Here is a 23,101-nt window from a genome sequence, read left to right as displayed (position 1 = left end):
AATGAATACCATTTATGGTTCAGAATTGTTTTACCTGTTCTTAATTTTAGTAAGAACAAAACATTAAATCAAATTTAAGCAATAATAATAAAGCTTGTCTGAATGATTTTTTTTAAAATTTAAGTTTGTATTTTTACTTTTTTGTAGCAGAACATCCAGAGTAGTATGTAAACTTTAGCAATTTGTCATAATATTTTAGTATTTTAATATTTAATATGACAATTTAAAATTGCCATAATATTTAATACATTAAACAGTAATTAGAACATAGATGCTTGCTTTGGGGAAATTATTAACATTTGTGCAAATAGTTGTATAGTTATACTCGTTAATTAAAACTATTACTTCATGAAATATATTTCATTTATTGATGGTGGATTTGTTTCTGCTTAAAATTGGATCAAAATAACTAAAAAGAAAAATAGAAGATAACTAAAGATTATGATTGCTTTATAAATTCTACTGAATGTTGTTGTTTCACCTATGAAGCCACAGAATGACAATGGCTATAAGCATCTGAATCTGTAGTTTATTGTAAAATATTAACCCTCATCTTTTGTAGCAAATTCAGAACTATTACTGTTCCTTCAGTGTAGAATAACAGAGCTTTTCAAATATATTAGACCAGTTTCAGGAGTTTTTCATTAACCTTTTAGCCTTTTATACCATTATCCATATAAGCAGCAGAATTAACTTTGTAGACTATTTTAATTTCGTGATAATATTATGGAATATACTTTGATTCTAGGATTTTAAAATCCTATATTTTTGCTATCTGTATCAATTAAAATTCTTGAAAACATACTGTCTTTATTCACCAACATAATTCTTTTGTGAAGGCAGGAGGTAAGTTTCTCATATTGGATAATCAAGCTTTGTTCTTATCTAAAGAAAACCAGTCATTTGAAAATGTAATTAAAAACATTTTAGGGTTGACTATGTATTTACAAAGTAGTTCTACATAACCATTTCATTAGATTTTATTTGTAGGTAATTAATAATTACAAAATTAATATGTATATTTCTTTTGTATTTTGTGTTCTGAGACTCACATTTTCATGTGAACTTTAGAAACATAAATGATTTTTAAAAAATTCAATTGAAAACTTGATTCTGTGTTTTGTGGAACAATAACATTATTCATTTTACAATGAATTTATTCTGATTCCTATTTTGAAATAACTGGATAAATGAACTTTGCATAGAGCAGTATCTTCCATATTTTTACTTATAGGGACCCCTATATAAAAATAAGTTCCCCTCTACATGATAATGTGTATAGTTTTGTCATAATTTCACAGTACTGTTTATATACTTACCATAAATTTACCACAGACTGATGGATGTAATATACCAGCGCATGAGGATTTAAAGAACCTTAGTGATAACTTCACAGTTTTATAAGCTGGGACTCATTAGTATAGTAGTGGTTTAAATACATGGAGAGGGTCAGGTGTGGTGGTTCATGCCTGTAATCCTGCTACTTTGGAGGTTGAGGTGGGAGGATTGCTTGAGGCCGGGAGTTCGAGACTAGGCTGAGCAATATAGTGAGACCTAGTGTCTACAAAAAATTAAAAAAATAAAATTAGCCAAGTATGGTGTGCCTGTAGTCCCAGCTACTCCAGAGGCTGAGCCTGGGAGGCAGAGGTTGCAGTAAGCCAAGATCATGCCACTGTATTACAGCCTGGGTGAAACAGCAAGGCTCTGTCTCACAAACAAACGTGCTGAGAGGCTGGGTGTGGTGGCTCATGCCTGTAATCCAGCACTTTGGGAGGATTGCTTGAGTCTAGGAGTTTGAGACCAGCCTGGGCAACATAGAGCTTATCTCTACAAAAAATAAAAAATTAGCTGAACGTGGTGGCCTGTGCCTCTAGTGCCAGCAACCTGGGAGGCTGAGATTGGAGGATCGCTTGAACCTGAGAGGTTGAGGCCACAGTGAGCCATGATCATGCCACTGCGCTCTAGGTTGGGTGAAAGAGTGAGACCCTGTCTCAAAACATAAAATAAAACAACAAAAAAAAAACCAGTATATAAAATTGCAGATTCCTAAGTTACTACCTAATGAATCAAGTAGACCTAATGAATCAAGTCTACGGTTGGGTCCAGGTAACTACATTTTATACAGGAATCCTAGCAGTTATGATGCAGATGGTTGAGGCAAAAAGTCTGTTTCTAATTCAGACCTAAATACTTATACTTTTGGTCTTAATTTTCAGGAATGAGGGCCCTTGGATATTGACATGCTGTAGTTATCATTCTGAGTCAGTCTCTTCCATTTGTTCTTTCTCACCCCCTCTTTTCTCTGTCCTCAGTGCTTTATCCACTGGAATTTGGGAAATGGAGAAGAGTTGGGGAGTCCAGGTGGATTCTGATACAAGGCATAATTACTGGTTTTACAGTTCCTCCATAAATGCATTCAGGGCCTGAATAAATAGGTAACCACATGTAATCTCTATGACTCAGTGAATCTTAATCCTCACCTTAAGGTTTGATTGCGGCCTCCCACCACAATAAGTTAGGGACCCTTCGTTATATAAATTATTCTTCTACCTTTTGCAGAAAGATGTTATGGGACTAGCTACTCTTTAATGGGTGTTTTGACAACAAAATAATAAAAAGTTTTTAGTAAAATGAGCATTTGTTACTGATTTCCTGCATTAAGTATACAGTTAATATCTTGAAAAATAATACCCAAAATGAATTTTCATTGTTAACCAATGCAGTGTTGGATTTGAAAAGTAGCACTTAAGTTTAGGAAGTTTTGTTTGTTCATAAAACAATTGTCAGATGTATTTAGTAACTCAATATTAGTGCCTCAACAAAATGTTTAATAGTGTTTCAACAAAATTTTAAGTAAAAATTTAAACAATCCAAAGTTTCATGTAGATATTGCAGAGTTCATCTTAGCTGTAAGAGCTGGTAATTGTCCCATTGTCATAAAGGTTTTGAAAGAATTAGTTGCCCATAGGAGTAATTATATTTAGAATATTATAGACTCTAGGGCCTTGTTTATTCAAGAGTGTACTTCTTGGACAGCAGTGTCAGTATCACTTGGGGGCTAGTTGAAGTGTGGAATGTCAGGATCCTCCCCAAACTCATCCCATCAGAGTCTACATTTTAACAAATCCCCAGGTAACTGAAATGTACATTAAATGTAAAAAGCACTGTTAGAAGAGATGCTGCTTGAACTTGGGGCTTTGTGCTTCACTCCAAAATTAAAAGTCATTTTTAGGGAATTCCAATTCTACTTGGGTTCTGCCTCCCCTACACTGCAGTCCCTTAGAACTCAGTTGAAACCAGTACAGCTTACCATGGAATTCTTGGAATATAGGTCAGTCTAAACATGATTTGGATTTTTTCAAATGGCTGTGGACCAAAGGTCTGCTGGTAGAAATGCTTGAAATATCTGGAAAGGAGGTAGAATGAGTCTCAAATAGAATTTTGATTGCCAAGAATCAGAGGGTAGAGAGACATCCTACAAAAATCAGGAAGTTCTCAACTAGTATGTGTCTACTATGTGGAGAGTTTTTTTGTTGGTTTTAGAGACAGGGTCTCTCTGTCATCCAGGCTGGAATGCAGTGGTACAGTTTTGCCTCACTGTAGCCTCAATTTTTAGTAGTATTTTTGCATTCTTAAAGTAATGTGTTATTGACTGTTATAGAATATTGTGAAGTTAACATTCTGTAAAGATCGGGAGAGATTCAAATTTTATTACATGCTTGGTGAAAAAAGTCATCTCACTGTGTTGCTCAGGCTGGTTTCAAGAAATCCTCTTGCCTTGGTCTCCCAGAGTGCTGGGATTATAGGTGTGAGCCCCCATCCCTGACCTGTATGGAGAGTTTAAGAGCAAGGAAAAGATAATCATTATTAGGGAGTCAGGATATATCAACTCAAAACACACCGGGCCTCTTGCCTTAAGAGTCTTCGCTCCAGCTCTTTCTCTACCTGATTGTTCTTTCCTAGATATTTACTCCCTTGCCCCCTTCAAGTCTTTTCTTACCTAGTAACTAATAGAATCACTCTATTACTAAAACCTCTACCCAGTTCCTCAATTCCTGTTTCCCTGCACTATATTTTTCTCTATAGCTTTTAATACACCATATACATTTCTTATTATGCCCATTGCCTATTATTTGTTTTTTCCACACCAGCATATAAACTGCATAAGGGCAGGGGTCTTTGTTTTGTTTGACATTACATGCCAGTTCCCTAGAATAGTGCCTGGCACATTGGCACATAGTAGATACTAAAATTTACTTGTTGGATGAATCAATAAACTCTGTTTTTATGTAAGTTTTTGTGAGCGTATGTGGGGGGATGTGTGTTTGTGTGTGTGTGAGAGAGAGAGAATGGTTTGATAGTACAAAGTAGTATAAAAAAGAACAAAAAAGTAAAATATAGTGAATTACTTTTTATTGCTATTGAGAAGTAAGATTTACCTACTTTATGGATGAATGACCATTTGCAAGATTTTTTCTAAATTTATTTTTGGAGACTGTCTGTCAAATATCTCTGTTTATTTAGCTGGGTTTGAGTTCAGGCCCAAAAGTTGAGGACAAGTAGTATTTAAATGAATCAGACTAAGTTTATTATTAGGTTAATTGTATTTAGTGAAACCTATCACGGATTATACTGTTAAATTTGCTTTGGCAGCAACAAATATGTATTAAATTCAGGACTACTCCCTAATACTTACAGTGATAGATTCTGAACCTAATGTTTTTCAAAAAGGCTGGTGCTTTAATTTTCACTTTTATTTATATTGTATATCACTTTTTAATTTAAAGATCATTTTTATTTCATTTCATTTTTTATTTCGTTTCATCTTATTTTTGCAGATAGGCTCAAGGAGAGAGCATCCTCAGATAAGAATGTAGACTCACTTTCTGCTCCACATAACCATCCTCCAGAAGATCCTTTTGGTTCTGTTCCTTTCATTTCTCATTCAGGCAAGTTACACATGTAACATCATCACTGTCACAAATAAAACACACAAGAACAACAGCAAAATCTTATAAAGTGGAAGTAAGACTCTGATGTTAGCTACAGAAAGTAGAAAATATTTTAACCTTTAGCCATCCTACTCTTCTTAATGATGTTCTTTGCATTCAGTTGTATCTTTGCCAACATAGAAAAATGCTGATTTATACAATAGAAACATAACTGCTTCTTTTCATCTTTATTATTGGATACTGTTGAAAAAAATATTTAAAGATATTTTTATACTTGGCTTTTGCTTAAAAATTTGATATTTTCCTAGTTTGTACATGCTCTCTTGTAGATGCATTTTAAAAGTATTAATAATTTTGTATTTGTCACAATCACTTTGTTTTAGCTACTCTTTTCTTCTTATATCCCTCTTTTGATTTCAATCCAGAATTCAAATATTGATGTTTTTCACTGTTAAAAATTTTCAGTAATAATTTCAAATTACCCAGTTAACACTTGGAAGATACTAGGATGGAATAGGATCGTGCATTGGCATAAATGAATTTTCATGTATGTATGGTTATAGTGGAAAAAAAGAGTTTTAATCTTGGCAAAGGGAAATATGTTAGAAGAAGTTATGCTTTATTAGAAGGTAAAAGTTCAATATATTCATGGTAACTGTCGGCCATGTTCTTCAGTTCTGTTCCTTTTGTTTCTCACTCAGGCAAGTTACATATGTAACACCATTTGAAAACTACAGGATTAACAACAAAAGAAAAACTTACAAATGTAAAGCCAAAAGAAGAATTGAGTGTTTAGGATTTCTGCCGAGTACATTGAACAGCTTTTCAACATTCAGACTTGTTTGGTTATCTGGAATATAGAGGATAGTTTTTTCATTGCTTTCATACTCCATATTTTTCTCTTTGACATTTATTAAAAACAGTTCCTATTCTTGCTGTTTTCTGTTTGCTGCTTTCAAGTTTTCTTTTTCATAAATGACATAATTAACTGGGGAACATAGCTTACTGTGTCTGTTTACTTATTCTGCATAAATGTGTTCCCTTATACCCCCAATACCCTGGGTAATGGAATTATTACTTTCTAAAATTATAATAACTCAAAATAGTCATTGTAAGTTCTCAAGAACATAGTATTCAATGACTTGAGATACTGATCTCTGTGTGGTAGAAAGCAGTTTCAGTACTAGCTCTTTTACATCCTCTGTTAGGAATTGCATTATCCTTTTCAGGTTTGCATGGACCTATACAACTACTTCTCTGCTGTTTAATAGCATCTGAAAGAACCCTGGGGAAATGAATAGTAGAGTTAGGAGAACTGAAGTAAGCTTCAGTGATTGGTCTTTTCTCTGGACACCCTTATTTGGAGGTTGGCCTAAAGATTTTGTACTTCGCAACATGTTCATAGGTTTGAGCTTGATTGCTGCTATTTTGTTTAACTGTTTACTATGGGTATTTATATTAGATTTTAAGCTTATTGAGGGTGGGAAATATGAATTGTCTATCTTTGAATCCTGCCCAGTATACAACCCAGTAGGTACCTAATACTGTTCATTGAATGTGCGGAAAAAAATCATGACTATCTATAAAAATTCATATTCCTTAGATTTAGGACAGTGGCCTTAAAAAAAATGCCCATTAATGGGCCAGGCGCAGTGGCTGGCGCCTGTAATCCCAGCACTTTGGGAGGCCAAGGCAGGCGGATCACGAGGTCAGGAGATCAAGACCATCCTGGCTAACACGGTGAAACCCCATCTCTACTAAAAATACAAAAAATTAGCCAGGCGTGGTGGTGGGTGCCTGTAGTCCCAGCGACTCGGGAGGCTGAGGCAGGAGAATGGTGTGAACCCGGGAGGCGGAGTTTGCAGTGAGCCGAGATCGTGCCAGTGCACTCCAACCTGGGCGATAGAGTGAGACTCTGTCTCAAAAAAAAAAAAAAAAAGCCCATTAATATAAATGCTACCTTTTAAAGAAATCTTTTTAAACAGTGTGAACATAAATATTGGACTGGTTTGGTTATGAAAAATGTATATAGACTGGAATAAAGGAGAGTATGGTCATAGGAGAAATGCATCTCCTGAGAAAGAAGAAAAAGTGATCACTGTGCAATATTAGCACTGTTAATTTGATATATGTAAGATCTAAAATATTAAGTTAAAAAATCTATATTGCTACTTATTATAAAGCTTTGAAATACTTTGTCATGTATAATTTTTAGGTAAAAACGTATTTGGGGACATTCATTTTTCTTTAATAGCAAAATAATTGAACCTACTGAAACAAGAATTAACCTCCCTATAAGCTTTAGGAAAAAGTTGGAAAAAGGAGTTCTATCCAATGAAAATACACTCTACTAGCGTTGTGAGACTGAAAAAGCATCTGGAGATTTCTAGGACTAGGACCCAAGAAAGGCAAAAAACTACTCCCAGGTGTATCTGTGTATATACAATACAGAATGATAAGTATATGCGATAAGCCCCATCTTATTTGAATTTGAGAGTTGACAATTACTAAACAGAATTTAATTTTTAGTAAACCATATAGAGAATGCTACTTGAGAATAAAATGAATTTATGCAGCAGAATACTTGTAAGAACTTAGTTAAGTTTTAAGTCTAATGCTAATGTTCATTTAAGAACCACTGTCCTGAATCTAGTGTTCCTTACACTGGTTTTATTAGGAATTGTGCTCTTTTTATTTTGAAAGAAAAAGTTTCTGTGAAAACTTTTAACCTCAACTTTGATACTGTAATAGATTAGTATATACTTTTTTCTGCAGTTTTTCATAATCTTACAAAGTAATTTGTAAATTGAAACTTTATTAAATTATGTATATAGTTTAAAAAGTCAGATTTAACAAGATTTGAAATGTTAAAAAAAAAAAAAAAAATCACTTCCCTTCCTGTTCCCTCCCAGTCCCCTTTTCCTACTTAAACTCCTTAGAGGTAATTTTTCACTTCTGGCATTTTAATATATCATGCTAATTATGCTATTTCTTACCTCTGCACTTTTAAAAACAATAGCTATGGACTTTCTATTATGGAAAATGAGATTTTTTTTTTGATTTAGATATTTTACAGTTTGTCCGCCTCACACATACACAATCATGCACACACACACATACACACACACACACGTGTCCTGTCCTTACATCCAGCATGTTTTTGACACAGTTTTTGGTTGATTCAGTGTTCAGTGTCTACATTTTTTTAATATGTAAATATTTGTCACCACTGAGGTTTATTATCCCATGATCACATTTCCTGTCTTTGTTTTTCCTGGAGTTAATTACTGTGTTTATAATCACTATGTTTTTTGTTTGCTTAGTTTTTTATGTACCCTCATTTAGAAGTGTAAATTTCCTCCCAGTTTAAGGTGGCTATCATTTTCATTCTTCATTACATCTCTCATGGAGCTCTGCAATCAGAACTGGTTGCTTTCTGGAGCTGTCACACTTATAATTCTAGTATTTTTCCCACCAATCTTTATGGAAATTCCTGGAGCTCTTCTCATCCTTTTTCTTGGTTTGTTAGTAAAGCAACTCCTCTAGTTGTTGCTTGAGAAAATATGCATGAGAGGAAGTTCTAAGCTTTGCTGCCTAGGCTGGGTGGGGTGGCTCATGCCTGTAATCCCAGCATTTTGGGAGGCTGAGGTGGGAGGATTGCTTGCTTGAGGCCAAGAGTTTAAGACCAGTCTGGGTGACATAGTGAGACCTTGTCTCTACAAAAATAAATACAAAATAAACTTTGCTGCCTAAAAGTTCGTATTTTCCCTAAACTGATACCTGATTGATAATTTGGCAGGGCAAATAATTTTAGGTTAGATATAGTTTTCCCTGTGAGTTTTAAGAGGCACTGCTTCATAGTATTTTAGCTTCTCATATTTCTGTTGAGAAATCTGCTATTATTCTCTTTTCTGATCCTTTATGTGTGAACTGTGGTGGGTTTCTTCTTCTTCCTCTTTTTCTTATTCCTGCTCCTCCTTCTCTTCCTCCTTACCCCACCATGGACATTTTTAGCATCTGTATTAACTTGTTCTGAATATTCAAGATGTTGTACCTTTTATTCATTGTGCTGGGGACCTAGTAGGCCTTACTTATTTAGCCTGGAAACTTGTATTTTCTTGCTTTATATGCTTTGGTAATTTTTTCTTCCTCTTTCTGGACTTTCTTCTTTTAAAATAATTCCTCTTACTAGGATATTGTGCCGTTTGGATTGAACCTCTAATTTAAATTTTGTTCTCTGTTTTCTAGCTCTTTGTCTTTTATATTTGCATCTTAGAAATTTCCTTGGCTTTATATTACAGACATTATTTCTGATTGCAAATAACATGTTATTGGATGCAGTATATTTTAATTTGTCTGAGGATACTTCGGTTTTGCACATTTTGCCACACCTTTTCTTCTCTTTTCTTTATCTTTCACTCTAAGAGTTTCAGCAAATTATTGTAAATTATTTTCTTCACAGAGAAGGTAGCCTTAAACTGAGACCTGAAGGATGTAAAGAAGTTTGCTTATTAGATACAGTGTTTCCCAGGCTTGAGAAATCCTTTAGTTTGATACAGATTACTGAGTCTAAAATGTGATGGAAAAGTGGGGAAGGATGAGACCAGTGGGAAATGCCAAACCGACACTGAATTTCTTGGAAACACCCTAGTTGACCATGATTTCTTTTATAAAAAATATTGCTGTTTTCAGTCTTTAAAAGGATGTTTTATTCATGAAGGATATTGAACTTTGGTTTTCTTTCCTTGTAATCTCTTTGTCAGGCTTTTGTTTCAGAGTTATGTTGGTCTCGTAAAATGAGTTGGGAAATGTTACTTGTACTTTCTGTAAGAGTTAGTGTATGATGTAGATTTTTTTCTTAAATATTTAGAATTCACCTGTGAAGCAAACTGGGCTTCAAGTTACCTTTGTGAAAAGGTTTTTAATTACGTATTTAATATCTTTAATAGTTATAGGGCCATTTAGATGTTCAGTTTTCTTACATTGTAAATTTTGAAATTTATATTTTTAAAGAAATTTGTACATTTCACTTGAGATACTGGGTTTTATTGACGTGAAGTTTTTAATAATGTTCCAGTATCATCATTTCAAAATGTGGAGAATCTATTCTGATATTCTGTTTTTATACCTAATGGTAGTAATTTGTGTTTTCCCCTTTTTATCAAACTTGCTAAGGTATTAATCTCTTTAAAGAACCAACTTTCGACTTTATCTGCTCTTTATTTATTGACATATGCTAAAATTTTTATGTTTTCTTCTACCTATTTCAGGAATAATTTGCTACTCTTTCTCTAGCTTCTTAAGCAAGATTTAAATACAAGCATACTTTGGAGATACTGCAGGTTCCATTCCAGACCACTACAAAAAGTGAATATTTTGCAATAAAGAGAGGGACACACATTTTTTTGTTTCCCAGTGCATACAAAAGTTACATTTACGCTATGCTGTAATCTGTTAAGTATGCAATAGTATTATGTCTAAAAAAATGTATACACCATAATTTAAAAATAACTTATTGATAAAAAATGCTAATGATCATCTGAACCTTCAGCTGGTTGTAATCTTTTTGCTGGTGGCAGGTCTTGCCTCAGTATTGAAGGCTGCTGATGGATTAGGGTGTTGGTTGCTGAAAGAAGGGGTGGCTATGGTAATTTCTTAAAATAAGACAATGATTAAGTTTGCAAAATCAGTGGACTCTTCATGAAAGACTTCTCTGTACATGCCATGCTGTTTGATATAATTTTTTAATCCACAGTAGAACTTCTTCCAAAATTGGAGTTAATTCCCTCAAACCATACCATTGCTTTATGAATTATGTTTATGTAATATTCTAAATTCTTGGAGTCATTTCAGCAGTGTTCACAGCATCTTCACCAGGAACAGATTCCATCTCAAGAAACCACTTCTTTGCTCAAGCATAAGCAACTCCTCATCTGTTCCAGTTTGATTACGAGACTGCAACAATTCAGTCACATTTTTAGGTTCTATTTCTAGTTCTCTTGCTCTTTCCATGACATCTGCAGTTACTTCGTTCACTGAAATCTTAAACCCTTCAAAATCATCCATGAGGGTTGGAGTCAACTTCCAGAGTCTTGTTAATGTTGATATTTTGACCTGTTCTTACGAATCACGAATGATTTTAATGAAATCTAGAATGGTGAATTCTTTTCAGGTTTTCAGTTTACTTTGCACAGATTCATGAGAGAATTCACTATCTAAAACAGTTATAACCTTATGAAATGTATTTCTTAAATAATAAGACTTTTAAAAATGGGTCCTGCTTTATCTTCCAGGCTGGAATGGAGTGGCATGGTCATAACTCACTGTGGCCTCGAACTCCTGGGCTCCAGTGATCCTTCCGCCTCAGCCTCCCATGTAGCTGGGACTATAGGCATGCACTACAACACCTGCGAAATTCTTTAAAGTTTTCCTTAGAGTTTGGGTCTCACTATGTTGCCCAGGTTCGTCTTGAACTCCTGGCCTCAAGCAGCCCTCTCACCTCAACCTCCAGAGTAGCTGGGATTATAGTGTGAGCCACCACGCCCAGCTAATAAGACTTGAAAGACACAATTACTGCTTGATCCATGGGCTGCAGATGGAATGTTATTTTAGCAGGCATGAAAACAACAGTAATCTTCTTGTACTTCTCCATCAGAGCTCTTGGGTGACAGGTGCATTGTCAATGAGCAGGAATATTTTGAAAGGAATCTTCTTTTCTGAGCAGTAGATTTCAAGAGTGGGTTTCAAATAATCAGTAAACTATGCTGGAAACAGATGTGATGTCATCCAGGCTTTGTTATTTCGTTTATAGAACACAAACAGAGTAGTTTTAGCATAGTTCTTAAGGGCCTCGAAGTTTTGGAATGGCAAGTAAGCATTGGTTTCAACTTAAAGTCACCAATTGCATTAGCTCCTAACAAGAGAGTCAGTCTGTCCTTTGAATCTTTGAAGCCAGACATGGACTTAACTTTAGCTCTAAAAGTCCTAGATGGCATCTTCCAATAGAAGGCTGTTTTGTCTGTATTGAAAATCTGTTGTTTAGTGTAGCCACCTTCATCAGTGATCTTAGTGAAATCTTCCAGATAACTTGTTACACTTCCTGCGTTACCTGTACTTATATGTTCTGGAGATGGCTTCTTTCCTTACAGCTCATGATCCAACCTCTACTAGCTTCAGATTTTTCTTCTGCAGCTTTCTCACTTCACTCAGCCTTCATAGGATTGAAGAGAGTTAGAGCCTTGCTCTGGATTAAGGCTTCGGCTTACGGGAATGCAGTGGTTGGTTTGATCTTCTGTCCAGACCATTAAAATTTTCTCCATATCAGCAGTAAGGTTGTTTTCCTTTCTTATCGTTCATCACTGATCACTGGAGTATCACTTTTAATTTCCTTCAATAATTTTTTCTTTGTGTTCACTCGGCTGACTGGTGCAAGAGGCCTAGCTTTTGGCCTATGTCAGCTTTCAGCATGCTTTCCTCTCTAAGCTTAGTCATTTCTAACTCTTGATTTAAAGTGACAGATGCATCTCGTCCTTTCACCTGAACACTTAGAGGCCATTGTGGGGTTATTAATTGGCCTAATTTCAATATTGTTGTGTCTCAGGGAATAGGGAGACCTAAGGAAAGGGAGAGAGACATGGAACAGCTGGTCGGTAGACCAGTCAGAACACATATAAACATTTATCAGTTAAGTTTGCTGTCTTATATGGGCTCAGTTTGTGGAGCCCAAAACAATTACAGTAGTAACATCAAAGATCACTGATCACAGGTCACCATAACAGATATAATAATAATGAAAAAGTTTTAAATATTGTAAGAATTACCAGAATGTGGCATAGAGACACAAAGTAATCACATGCTCTTTAAAAAATGGCAGTGATAGACTTGTTCAACATAGGCTTGCTACAGAGTTTTAATTTTTTTAAAAAGTCAATCTTGGAAATACAGTGAAGTCTGGCACAATACAAAAACGCACACCTGTATTTAATTTTACACTGATCTTTTTAAAGCGTAGGGTTTAAGGTACAGATTTCTCTTCAAACACAGTTTAGCTGCATTTCACACATTTTGATATGCTGAATTTGCCACATAGTTTATAATTTTTCTAATTTCTCACAAATTTCAAAAAGTGTTTTGATTAAAGGTTGAATTCCCAGAGGGTTTAGGATAAATTTTTAAAAAATACTTGACATTGAGGATTCTCTTGAAGTAAATGATACTAGAAGAAATAAAAGAACTGACACCTGAAAAAAAAAGAGGTAATGAAATAAAAGTTGAAAGTGAGACTTGGGAAAAAATAAGAAGATGGATCTATAGATTTATTAATGGAAGTTGGGATGTAGATGGGAATTTAGCTCATATCTATTGTTAAAGAAAAATCATCAAAATTTTATGGAGCAAAAGGACTATAATATCATTGCCAATTGTACTCTAATTTTTATATGAACACAGCTTTTGTTGTTGTTGTTGTTTTTGAAACAGCATTTTGCTTTTTTGCCCAGGCTGGAGTGCAGTGGCATGTTCACGGTTCACTGCAACCTTGAACTCCTGAGCTCAAGCAGTCCTCCCACCTTAGCCTCCTAAGAAGCCTGGACTACAAGCAGAAGCTACCTTGCCCAGCTAATTTTTTAATTTTTAGTAGAGACAAGGTCTTGCTGTGTTGAATAGGCTGATCTTGAATTTCTGGGTTCAAGCAATCCTGCCTTGGCCTCCCACAATGCTGGAATTACAGGCGTGAGCCATCCTGCCAAGTCCAAATACAGTGTTTAATTAATTGAAACATAGGGTGCTTTTAATTTTCTTTCCTTACCTTTATGAATCTATAACCTAACTTTTTTGTAGCCAAGATTATAAATGACATTCATTTTTCTCACAACTAATAATCCTACTGTCACTGCCAGAGATGGAATATTGGGCTTGGTGAGCCAATGATCAAACTATCAAATTTTGGCAGTTTTTTATACAAATGCCTATATTATGATAAAATACTCAAAGCATGTGTATTGAAAAAGTAGGGATCAGAAATAACATTTAATTGTACTTATATTTAAAAATTATATGAGTAAATTCTTGAAGTTAAAATTATCTGGGTTCAGTTTAAAGTCTATTGATAGCGTTTGACCCAGGCAAATCACCTACTTGCTGTGTGTATCAGTTTCCTCATCTATAAAATGGGCGTAATATTCCATAACATGTGACTCAGGGTTTTTAGTGATTAATAAGAAAAATAAATGTGAAGCACAAAAAGTGACTGGCACATAGTTTTTCAGGAAATGTTAGATTTTGTCATGATTATTATACATGGTGAATGCAGTGCAGTGAGATCTCAACTATGAGACTAATATGTCTACTTGATTTTTACAAATGAATTATCTTTTTAATTTTATGGGAATTTCTAGAAGTTGTTAAATTTTTAATATTTAAACTTTTTTATCACAATATTTCTTTGCTGCTGCTTTTGCAAATCCATCAAGAAGAGTTTGCAGTATTTTAAATAATTCTTTATTGAATATCCTTACACATGAACATTTGGCACATGACATTATTCCTAGAGGAGGACTAACGGCCAAGAGCATGTACATTTACAGAATGGATTTATTGCTAGATGGGCCTACAGAATGAATACACTGATTTATGCTCCCACTGGAAGTTTTCAAAAAATGCTTATTTACTTGGGAAGCTTAATCTTAGAGTTTTGATAGTTTCCTCTCTTGAAATATATTGCTTGGGGGGAAATGTACAATGGAGCTGGTAAGTAAATACAATTTAGTATGATTTTATATATATATATAATGCTTAAAATATGGAGTAAAATTAGCATAAGATATTGCTGATGGCATAAATTGGTAAAACTTTTTTTTGAGAGCAGCTTAAGAAAATGTTTTTTTGATTTTTTTTAAGGCTTATTTCTGGGAACTTACCTTAAGAAAATAACATAACATCTTGGGGAAAAATGCAGCTATAAAAATGTTCAGTACAACATTAGTTGTAGAAACAAAATTTAAAGTGCCCTAAATATCCAATATTAGGTGAAATATTAAATTATGGCTTATTTAGTAATTAAAATTTAGTGCTGTTTTTAAAATGATGGAAGTGAAGATTATGTAGCAATGTACAAATGTGTGCTATAATTGAATTAAAAATTTATAATGAAAAATTAACTATATCATAAAACTTTGAATAATATAGGAAAAACACAATCTCATCATTATATTAGCACAGCTATTTGAATTTTGAACCATTTACTTCATTTTCCTTGTAGGTCTAATATTTATACCTGTTAAGCATAGTGTATGTAAAACTTTTTGATCCTTTTTCTTGCTACTTCTGTGTTTTCATAGCATTTTCTATAGCGCTAAGTATCCTACCATGTACAGATAATTTGTTTTAATTTATATTTGCATTGGTGCCTCTTATTTCTTCTACCTTCTAATTTCCCAGCCGTGATTAATATGGGCATAGTCTCAGAAGTTAATTCAGGAGCTATTTCTATTACTGGATAGAGTTTTATCTGAAAATCTAAAAGGATTATTATAAAGATTACAGCCCTTGCCTCTCAAGGACTTCGAGATTGGTTAGGTTGAGAGAGTCATGAAAACTACATGCAATTAAGATGCAAATGCTACAATAGATAAATTATTCTGTTGGTGCACAAAGGAGAGAGTTGCTTTATTCTGGTTGAGTTGGGATTGGGAAATGAGGAAAGCTTCATGAGAAAGATGTTACTTATGGTTAAGCCCTGAGAAATGAATGCATGTGAACTTATAGGAATGAAGAGGGCATTCAGAGCAGAGAGAACAGTTGTGAGCAAAGTTCGAAGACAGTTCAGTATGTTCAGAGAATTGCAGGTATTTGAGGATGGCAGTATTAGGTTTGGTGAACTTCCTCAACGCTCCCAAAGACCCTAGACCCACCCTGTGGGCTTTATTATCTAATAGGAAGTGAAATTGAGTTTAGGATTGGGAAACATTACATTACATAGAGCAAATATTTGTTGGAACATAATATTTACAGATTGTCAGTCCACTGCTGGGTCATTTTATGAGCTACAATAAGGTGTATTGTTTATTTTAGATTCTAGTGTATGATTCTTGAAGAACTTCAGGATGTTAGCAATAATAGTTATATATTGAATTAAACTGGAGAGGTTGGCAGGGGCTATCATGATATGGAGACAGTGGAGGTAATAGGCAGAAATGGAAGGACTTTAAAACAGGAAAGGAATATGATTAATACAGTCTAGAAAGATTACACTGGAAAGACTGTAATCTTTCTAGACTGTATATCTAATTATATTCCTTTCCTGTTTAAAGTCCTTCCATTGGGCGACAGAGCGACACTCCATCTCAAAAAAAAAAAAAAAAAAGACCATTGCTCCTCAAAGTGTGGTCTGCAACAAAATGACTACAGAAATTGAAAGCAAGTGAAAAATAACTTTATATGTATTGAATCACTTGGACAATGTGAATTGGGAATTATTAACAAAAATAAGAAATAAACCTATTGCTTCACTACTTCAAGTTTGAGAAGTAGTGATTAAAAGATTATTGCAGCTGGTGCAGTGGCATGTGCTTGTAGTCCCAGCTACTCAGGAGGCTTAGGCGGGAGGACTGCTTGAGCCCAGTAGTTCTGGACTGCAATGCACTATGCTGATCCTGTGTCTGCACTAAGTTGGACCTCAATACGGTGACCTCCAGGAAGCGAGGGGGACCACCAGGTTGCCTAAGGAAGGGTGAACTGGCTCAGGTTGGAAGTAGAGCAGGTCAAAACTCCTGTGCTGATCAGTAGTGGGATCATGCCTATGAATAGCCACTGCACTCCAGCCTGGGCAACATAGTGAGACCCCTTCTCTTAAAATAAGTCTATTGCAAAAGACTCCATGCTTGAAATAACAGCCTGAGAGAGATTTAGAGGGGCAGAATATATAGGATTTAGTAACCATATGGGAGGGAACAGGGGACCTTGAAGGAAAGAGAGGAATCTAAAATGATTAGCAGATTTTTGTTTCAGCAAAATTGGTGAAGTTCTTTTCTGGAAAGGGAGAATATAGGGTAGGTCAAGAAAAGAGTTCACATTCACATAGGTTGAGTTTGAGTTGTCTGTAGGGGCACTGGAATCTTTTTAGTAGGCATTTAGACACAAAGGAGGACATCCAAGACAGAAATCTTGGCCATTGGGTTTACCATCAAGAAAGTGGTAGTTCATGCCAGTTAGAAGAGACTAGAAGAGGGATGAGAAGAAGAAGAAAATTCAGGTTAATTCTAACAGTGAAGAGGCAAGACAAAGGAGATAAGAAAAGGGATAGAGAAAGAAGGACCATAGAAACAGGAGAAGTACAGGAGGGCTGAAGAAAGAATTTTTTTTTTTTCCCAAAGGATTGAGCATATCTTTTGAAATGTCCACAGGGTTACAGGGTTAGAGTGACTGGAAATAGTCCATTAGATTTAGCATTTAGTAATTATTTTATCTTGGCAAGAATAATACGGTTGGAATCCTGATTGCAGTGGATTTGAGAAGTGAATGAGAGTTGAAGAAGTTGAGATATTAGCAACGGATTATTCTTTCCAAGAGTCCAGCTGTGCTGAGAACAGAGAAAGGTAGGTAGGTAAGGATTAAGGGAAGAATTTAGATTTTATATGGGCAAGACAAGAAAATTATATGATGTGAGAGTGAGTGTTGATATATACAGTCAATCCTTGAACAACACGGGTTTGAACTGTGTGGATTCCTTTATACACTAATTTTCTTTCGCCTCTGCTATCCCTAAGACAGCAAGAACAACCCCTCTTCTTTGCTCCTCAGCCTACTCAATGTGAAGACGATGAGGATGAGGACCTTTATGATGATCTACTTTCACTTAATTAGTAGTAAATATCTTATTATTGACGTTTTGTTTTCTCTTTAAGAATACAGTGTATAATATAACATTCAAAATATGTTATTAGTTGACTATGTTATCAGCAAGGCTTCTGGTTAACAGTAGGCTATCAGCAGTTAAGTTTTTGAGGAGTTAAAAGTTACACATGGATTTTTGACTGTGTCGGAGGTTGATACCTCTAATGCCCTCATTGTTCAAGGCTCAACTGTATATAGAAAGATTGAAAGTGAAGGAAGGAGAAGGAATAAAAGGTATTCTGGAGAGATAAAGTCAGTAGCACAGATGGAAAAATGAGAGTCTAACAAGACATAAAAATTTTTCTCCTTGAGACTGGGAATAGCTGTAAATAGGTTTGTGATAGGAAATTAAGGATAATTCATGTATTCACAGTCTGGTTCAGTCAGCTGGCCTACCTTACTTTGGCCACAAACAATGATCTTTCTGATTTATTTGTTGCCTTAGTTTATGATATCATTTCCAGACTTTTAGAAAGATTAGCTGAATATAACATTTAGGTAGACTATGTCTTAAAATGAATCAAGTCTAGTTTTTTCTCTTCTTAATTTTAAACATTGATTTCTGGGAAAGTTAAATTTATAATGATCCATTTATGCAAAAATCAAATAATTGTATCAATAATCTGTTTGCTGTATGCAAATGTTATGTTTTATTCCACAAGTTGATATTTTAATTATCATGAATTATATTTGCCTTTTATGGCAGGTTATAAAACTGATGTTAGTAGTGTGGTTTATCAGAAAGACCATTGACTTTGGAATTATAAAACCCTGAGTTAAAAGTCTTAGTTCTATCACAGATTAACCATTTGATATTGAGTATTGGCAAACTTGTTTTCCTTTTTTGAGATGAGAGTCTTGCTCTGTTGCCCAGGCTGGAGTGCAGTGGTGTGATCATAGGCTTACTACAGCCTGGACCTCTTGGGCTCAAGCAGTCCTCCTCCCTCAGCCTCCCAAGTAGCTGGGACTATAGGTGGTGTACCACCATTCTCAGCTACTTTTTTATTTTATTTTATTTTATTTTTTGTAGAGACTAGGTCTTACTATGTTGCCTAGGCTTGTCTCTAATTCCTGGTCTCAAGAAAGCCTTTTACCTCAGCCTCCCAAAGTGCTGGGATTACAGGCAAGAGCCATTGTGCCCAGCCCAAACTTCTTGTAAAATTTATCTTAAATTGGAGATAATACTGGCTACTTGATAAGAAAATTGAAAGGATTAAATGAGTTATGCTAGTTTTCTCTTAACTGCTGAATGAAACCTTTAAAATGTAGAACTGTTTGTGAGGATTTCCACTACCAGTATCTGTCTAAGATGGTGCCATTCCTATTTTCACTAAAGGATTAACTACCAGTGTTGACTACAGTATACTCATAAAAATCATATTTAAAGCATGGTATTCATTCCCTTTCCTGAAACCCACATTCCCTTTCTTCTCCCCAGGGCACTGTTGTACAGTTAGTTTGCATACCAACATAGGATAGGTGGCTCTGTGAATTATATAATGTAGTGTGGACCACCCCATTTTAATAAACACCTACAACTTCTAAAACGTAGTTTTCATGAAATTCTAAAATTGTATTTGAAGAGTTTTAGTGACATGTAGGCCATATTAATTAGGTCACTGAAGTTTTAGATTTCTTATATTGCATTTAATTTTTAATTAGGTTTGGTGAACTTCCTCAATGCTCCCAAAGACCCTAGACCCACCTCGTGGGCTTTATTATCTAATAGGAAGTTAAATTGAGTTTAGGATTGGGAAACATTACCTTACATAGAGCAAATACTTGTTGGAACATAACATTTACAGATTGTCAGTCCAAATGCTGGGCCATTTTATAAGCTACAATGAGGTGTATTGTTTATTTTAGATTCTAGTGTATGATTCTTGAAGAACTTCAGGATGTTAGCAATAATAGTTACGATATACTGAATTCCACTGTATACATAGAGTAGAAAGTGAGGCTCAGAAAGGTTCACTGACTTGCTTAAGCTTACATAGTTTATAAGTAGGAATCTGGCTTTGTCTCATTCTAAACCCTATTCTGTAAATAGCAAAACAAAACATTAACCTATTTTAAAGAAAAATTTATATTAATATGAGAACATAATGGAAATGTCAGTTTTATGGCATTTTTCATCTGGCTGGGAAATACTATTCACAACTATTAGGATTCTCTTCTTATACTCAAACCCTGTCACTTGGCCTGCCTTCTGAGAAGCAGTACAGATTTTAGTAAAACCTTCTCCTAATCCACTAATCCTTGTGACTAACATGGTAAATTGCTGGGAGATGATGGCAGGCAGTATGCTGCCAATTCAAAGTGAACTTTGAAGTCTTATAGCCCCTCCCGTACACCCTCAATGATGAGACAACAGAAGGCATGTAATTACAATAGAAGTTTCAAGCCATTTATCTTCTATAATCTGATAGGTAAGAAAAGAACATCAAAACAAAATTTCCCTGACACTGGAAGCTTCTTATATGATTAAAAATGTACCACCTGTTTTATGACTAAAAGAACAACTGCCCTCTAAAAGGAAAAGAGGGAAACCTGATTCTAGAAGAGCGGTAATATGCATAGTATGATGCAAACATGCTTCTCTCTTCATATTGGATATTTTCTAAATATTTTGAATTTTTTGGTATAGTTTATAAAGGTTTATTTATTTAATAATATATTGCAATATTTGTTTAAAATAGTGTGGCATTAACTAGGATCTCATTCTTTTTATGAGGTATTTGTTTAAAAAATGCTATAACAAATATATGAAAATGTAGCCTAAGAAATGTTGTTTTAGGCATTGACTACAAATTTTAACTTTTGAGTTTAGAATCCTTGTTTGGACTGTGCAAGGCTATGATGTCTGAAATTTTGCCACCAAGGTATTGTATTGTATTGTATTGTATGCCATACAATACCTTGCTGAATGAATTCATTATCAAATTTTAACACCTTCATAAAAGGCCTAAACATAGCCTTTTACGAAGACTCATAAGCACAGAATGGGCAAATTCATGTTCTTGTATTTATTTGGTGACTATAAGCTTGTTTTTCAAAATTATCCTATTGTTATTACCTTGGTCACTCATTTTCCAGATCACTAGAGTCAGATTAGCATGTTTCTGCATGCATAAATGTACATAATTATTTCACAACTTTTTAAGTAAGTAAGCTTCTTGAAGTCTGGTATTGTCTTATTCTTCTTTGTATGCCATACAATACCTTGCTGAATGAATTCATTATCAAAATACACATTAGTAATCTAACACACACCCCCACCCAATATTTAGTGAACATTCACTAAATAAAATGAATTATGTTAACATCATCCCTATCAGGTAAGTTCTATTATTGTCTCTATTTTCTAGATGAGAAAACTCAGGCTTATTTGGATGTTTATCTCTCATGGATTTTGTAAAGTTGAGTATTCTTTTGTTTGTTGATTAAGCCTTAATAGTGTTTCTAGAACTTAACCCTATAGAATATTAAAAAAAAATTTTAATACAGGGTACTCATCATACAGGTTCAACAAAAGAGTCTTCATCCTGTTCGTGGCTTTTATTTTTGGGGCATGGTTTTTTAATGATGATGCAAAATAAATGCAAGACAGGTCCATGATTGTATTTTGTAGTGTGTTGGTGATAAACTGTTGAATTTTTGCTGGTGATAATATTCTACTGGTAGTTTAATTGTAGAATTTACAGATGAGAGTTTTAAGCCAGTGTCAGCAGAGAAGTTATTATGGCTTTGATATATAGCCTTAAATTTAGGCAGGTCTCAGATTTCTTATGCATAAAAAGATGTTGGACTAAATCTCTCAGAATCCTTTCTTATGCTTTGAAAATATAATTGGAGTTATGAAAGAGTATTAAAGCCATCAAAAGGAAAAAGTGCAAAGAGATAAGAGAAAGCCAAGGACTGAGTTTTGAGTGTTAACAATGCATGTCTTTGAAACGATAGGAAGTCATGCCAGTGAACTAACATGGAAAACAAAGTTTCTGAAAATGTGGTTAATAAGATTGAAGAGAAAAAAGTTCTAAGAAAGATCATAGTAAACCTTACAGAGCATTTTTTGCCCTAAAATGTTGTGGGGGCCTAATAGTAGGGAGATAAGAGGTAATATATGAAAAACCCTTGGCACTGTGCTTCAGGATATTAGTTCCTATTCCCTCTGATTCATTTCTGATTCAAGTACCATTTGTGTCCTCTTGACACTTATTTCAGTGGTACTTCATTGCTCAGACATTTTTTGCAATACTTGTAATTTTCCTGAGAGACTGTTTACAAGCCACACAAGAGAATTTAAAACTTTATAACCTATCATTGCTGTTCTTAATAAATTGCCCAGATCTGCATTGTCTTAGTCACTCACCTTATTCTCAGAATTTAGCTCTGAATGAATTTTGGCAGTTTCCAGCAATCAGACTCAACCTCAAAAGATGAGGATTTGCTCTCATTTTCAGATAGTAGAATTCAGCAGAAGTAAAGAATTGAAAGAGCACTGCATTTGATGTTGAGATTTGTATTCTGTTCCAAGTTCTTTTGTTAAGTAGGTGTATACCTTCATTTAAGTTCTACTTGAAATGGCTTAATTATTAATTATGGCTCAATAAGAGCATAATTATTATATATTGTGAAAGTCTATGATTTTATTATTTTAACTAGGCTCTGAAAATAAGATAGTTATAATTCCATCTACAATAATGAATCTTTGAAAATTTGGTCTTGGTTTGAAAGTAGGAAAAAACATTCTTAGTAACTCTGTACCAAAGCTACCTAAAGAAAATTTAATTCTATATTTTTGTATAAATATGTGGAATATATGAATGTATTCCTATTTTGATTTTTTTTTCACTAAAAATCTACTTAGTATTATGTTTTGACTAATCTATTGGTTCATTCTTAGTTGGGGAACAGCATTTGAAATAATAGCTCTCAATTAATTGATTAACCCTTTCATTAAGTTTTGTTTACAGATATTGGTTGATCATATAGATTTTTGCACGGCATTTATTTACTAAATCACTGCATAATTAGTAAACTTGCTTAGTGTCAGTAATTAACATGCAACTTCCTAAGATAATAAAAAAGCTAAAATTTTTAGTTCGTAGTTCCAAAGCACAAAAACAGAAATAAAGAATATCTTGACTAGAAACCATCAAAATATCATTCTACCATATTTAGTTAAAGAAAAAGAAGAAATACATTACTTAGAGCCAAAAATAAAAACAGTGGGTGAATATATGAAATTTCACAGT

At 34.3% G+C, this 23,101-nt stretch overlaps 2 protein-coding genes across 11 annotated transcripts in view; one reads left to right on the top strand and one right to left on the bottom strand.

The window, feature by feature from the left end:
• Positions 1–23,101, bottom strand: part of PAQR3 (progestin and adipoQ receptor family member 3) — a 153,943-nt gene that overhangs the window by 96,640 nt on the left and 34,202 nt on the right. For 3 of the 7 annotated variants that reach the window (XR_008547404.2, XR_002943449.3, XR_002943454.3), the window contains one exon: positions 4,774–4,974. The gene's annotated coding sequence lies outside the window, so the exon portion shown is untranslated. 7 annotated transcript variants of the gene reach the window in all.
• Positions 1–23,101, top strand: part of BMP2K (BMP2 inducible kinase) — a 144,791-nt gene that overhangs the window by 110,795 nt on the left and 10,895 nt on the right. For 2 of the 4 annotated variants that reach the window (XM_063808845.1, XM_526576.7), the window contains exon 15: positions 4,839–4,949. The exons of 1 other annotated variant lie outside the window; for it this stretch is intronic. In XM_063808845.1, the coding sequence (XP_063664915.1) occupies positions 4,839–4,949 (111 nt within the window). Of the gene's footprint in view, positions 1–4,838; positions 4,950–5,653; positions 5,885–23,101 lie in introns of those variants that run through there. One more of the 4 variants, XM_063808846.1, reaches the window with a different exon arrangement.

Source organism: Pan troglodytes, chromosome 3 (genome assembly GCF_028858775.2).
Source record: "Pan troglodytes isolate AG18354 chromosome 3, NHGRI_mPanTro3-v2.0_pri, whole genome shotgun sequence".
Classification (NCBI taxonomy): Eukaryota; Metazoa; Chordata; class Mammalia; order Primates; family Hominidae; genus Pan; species Pan troglodytes.
The sequence above is the reverse complement of the archived record's forward strand: the minus strand, read 5'-3'. Positions and strand labels throughout refer to the sequence as shown.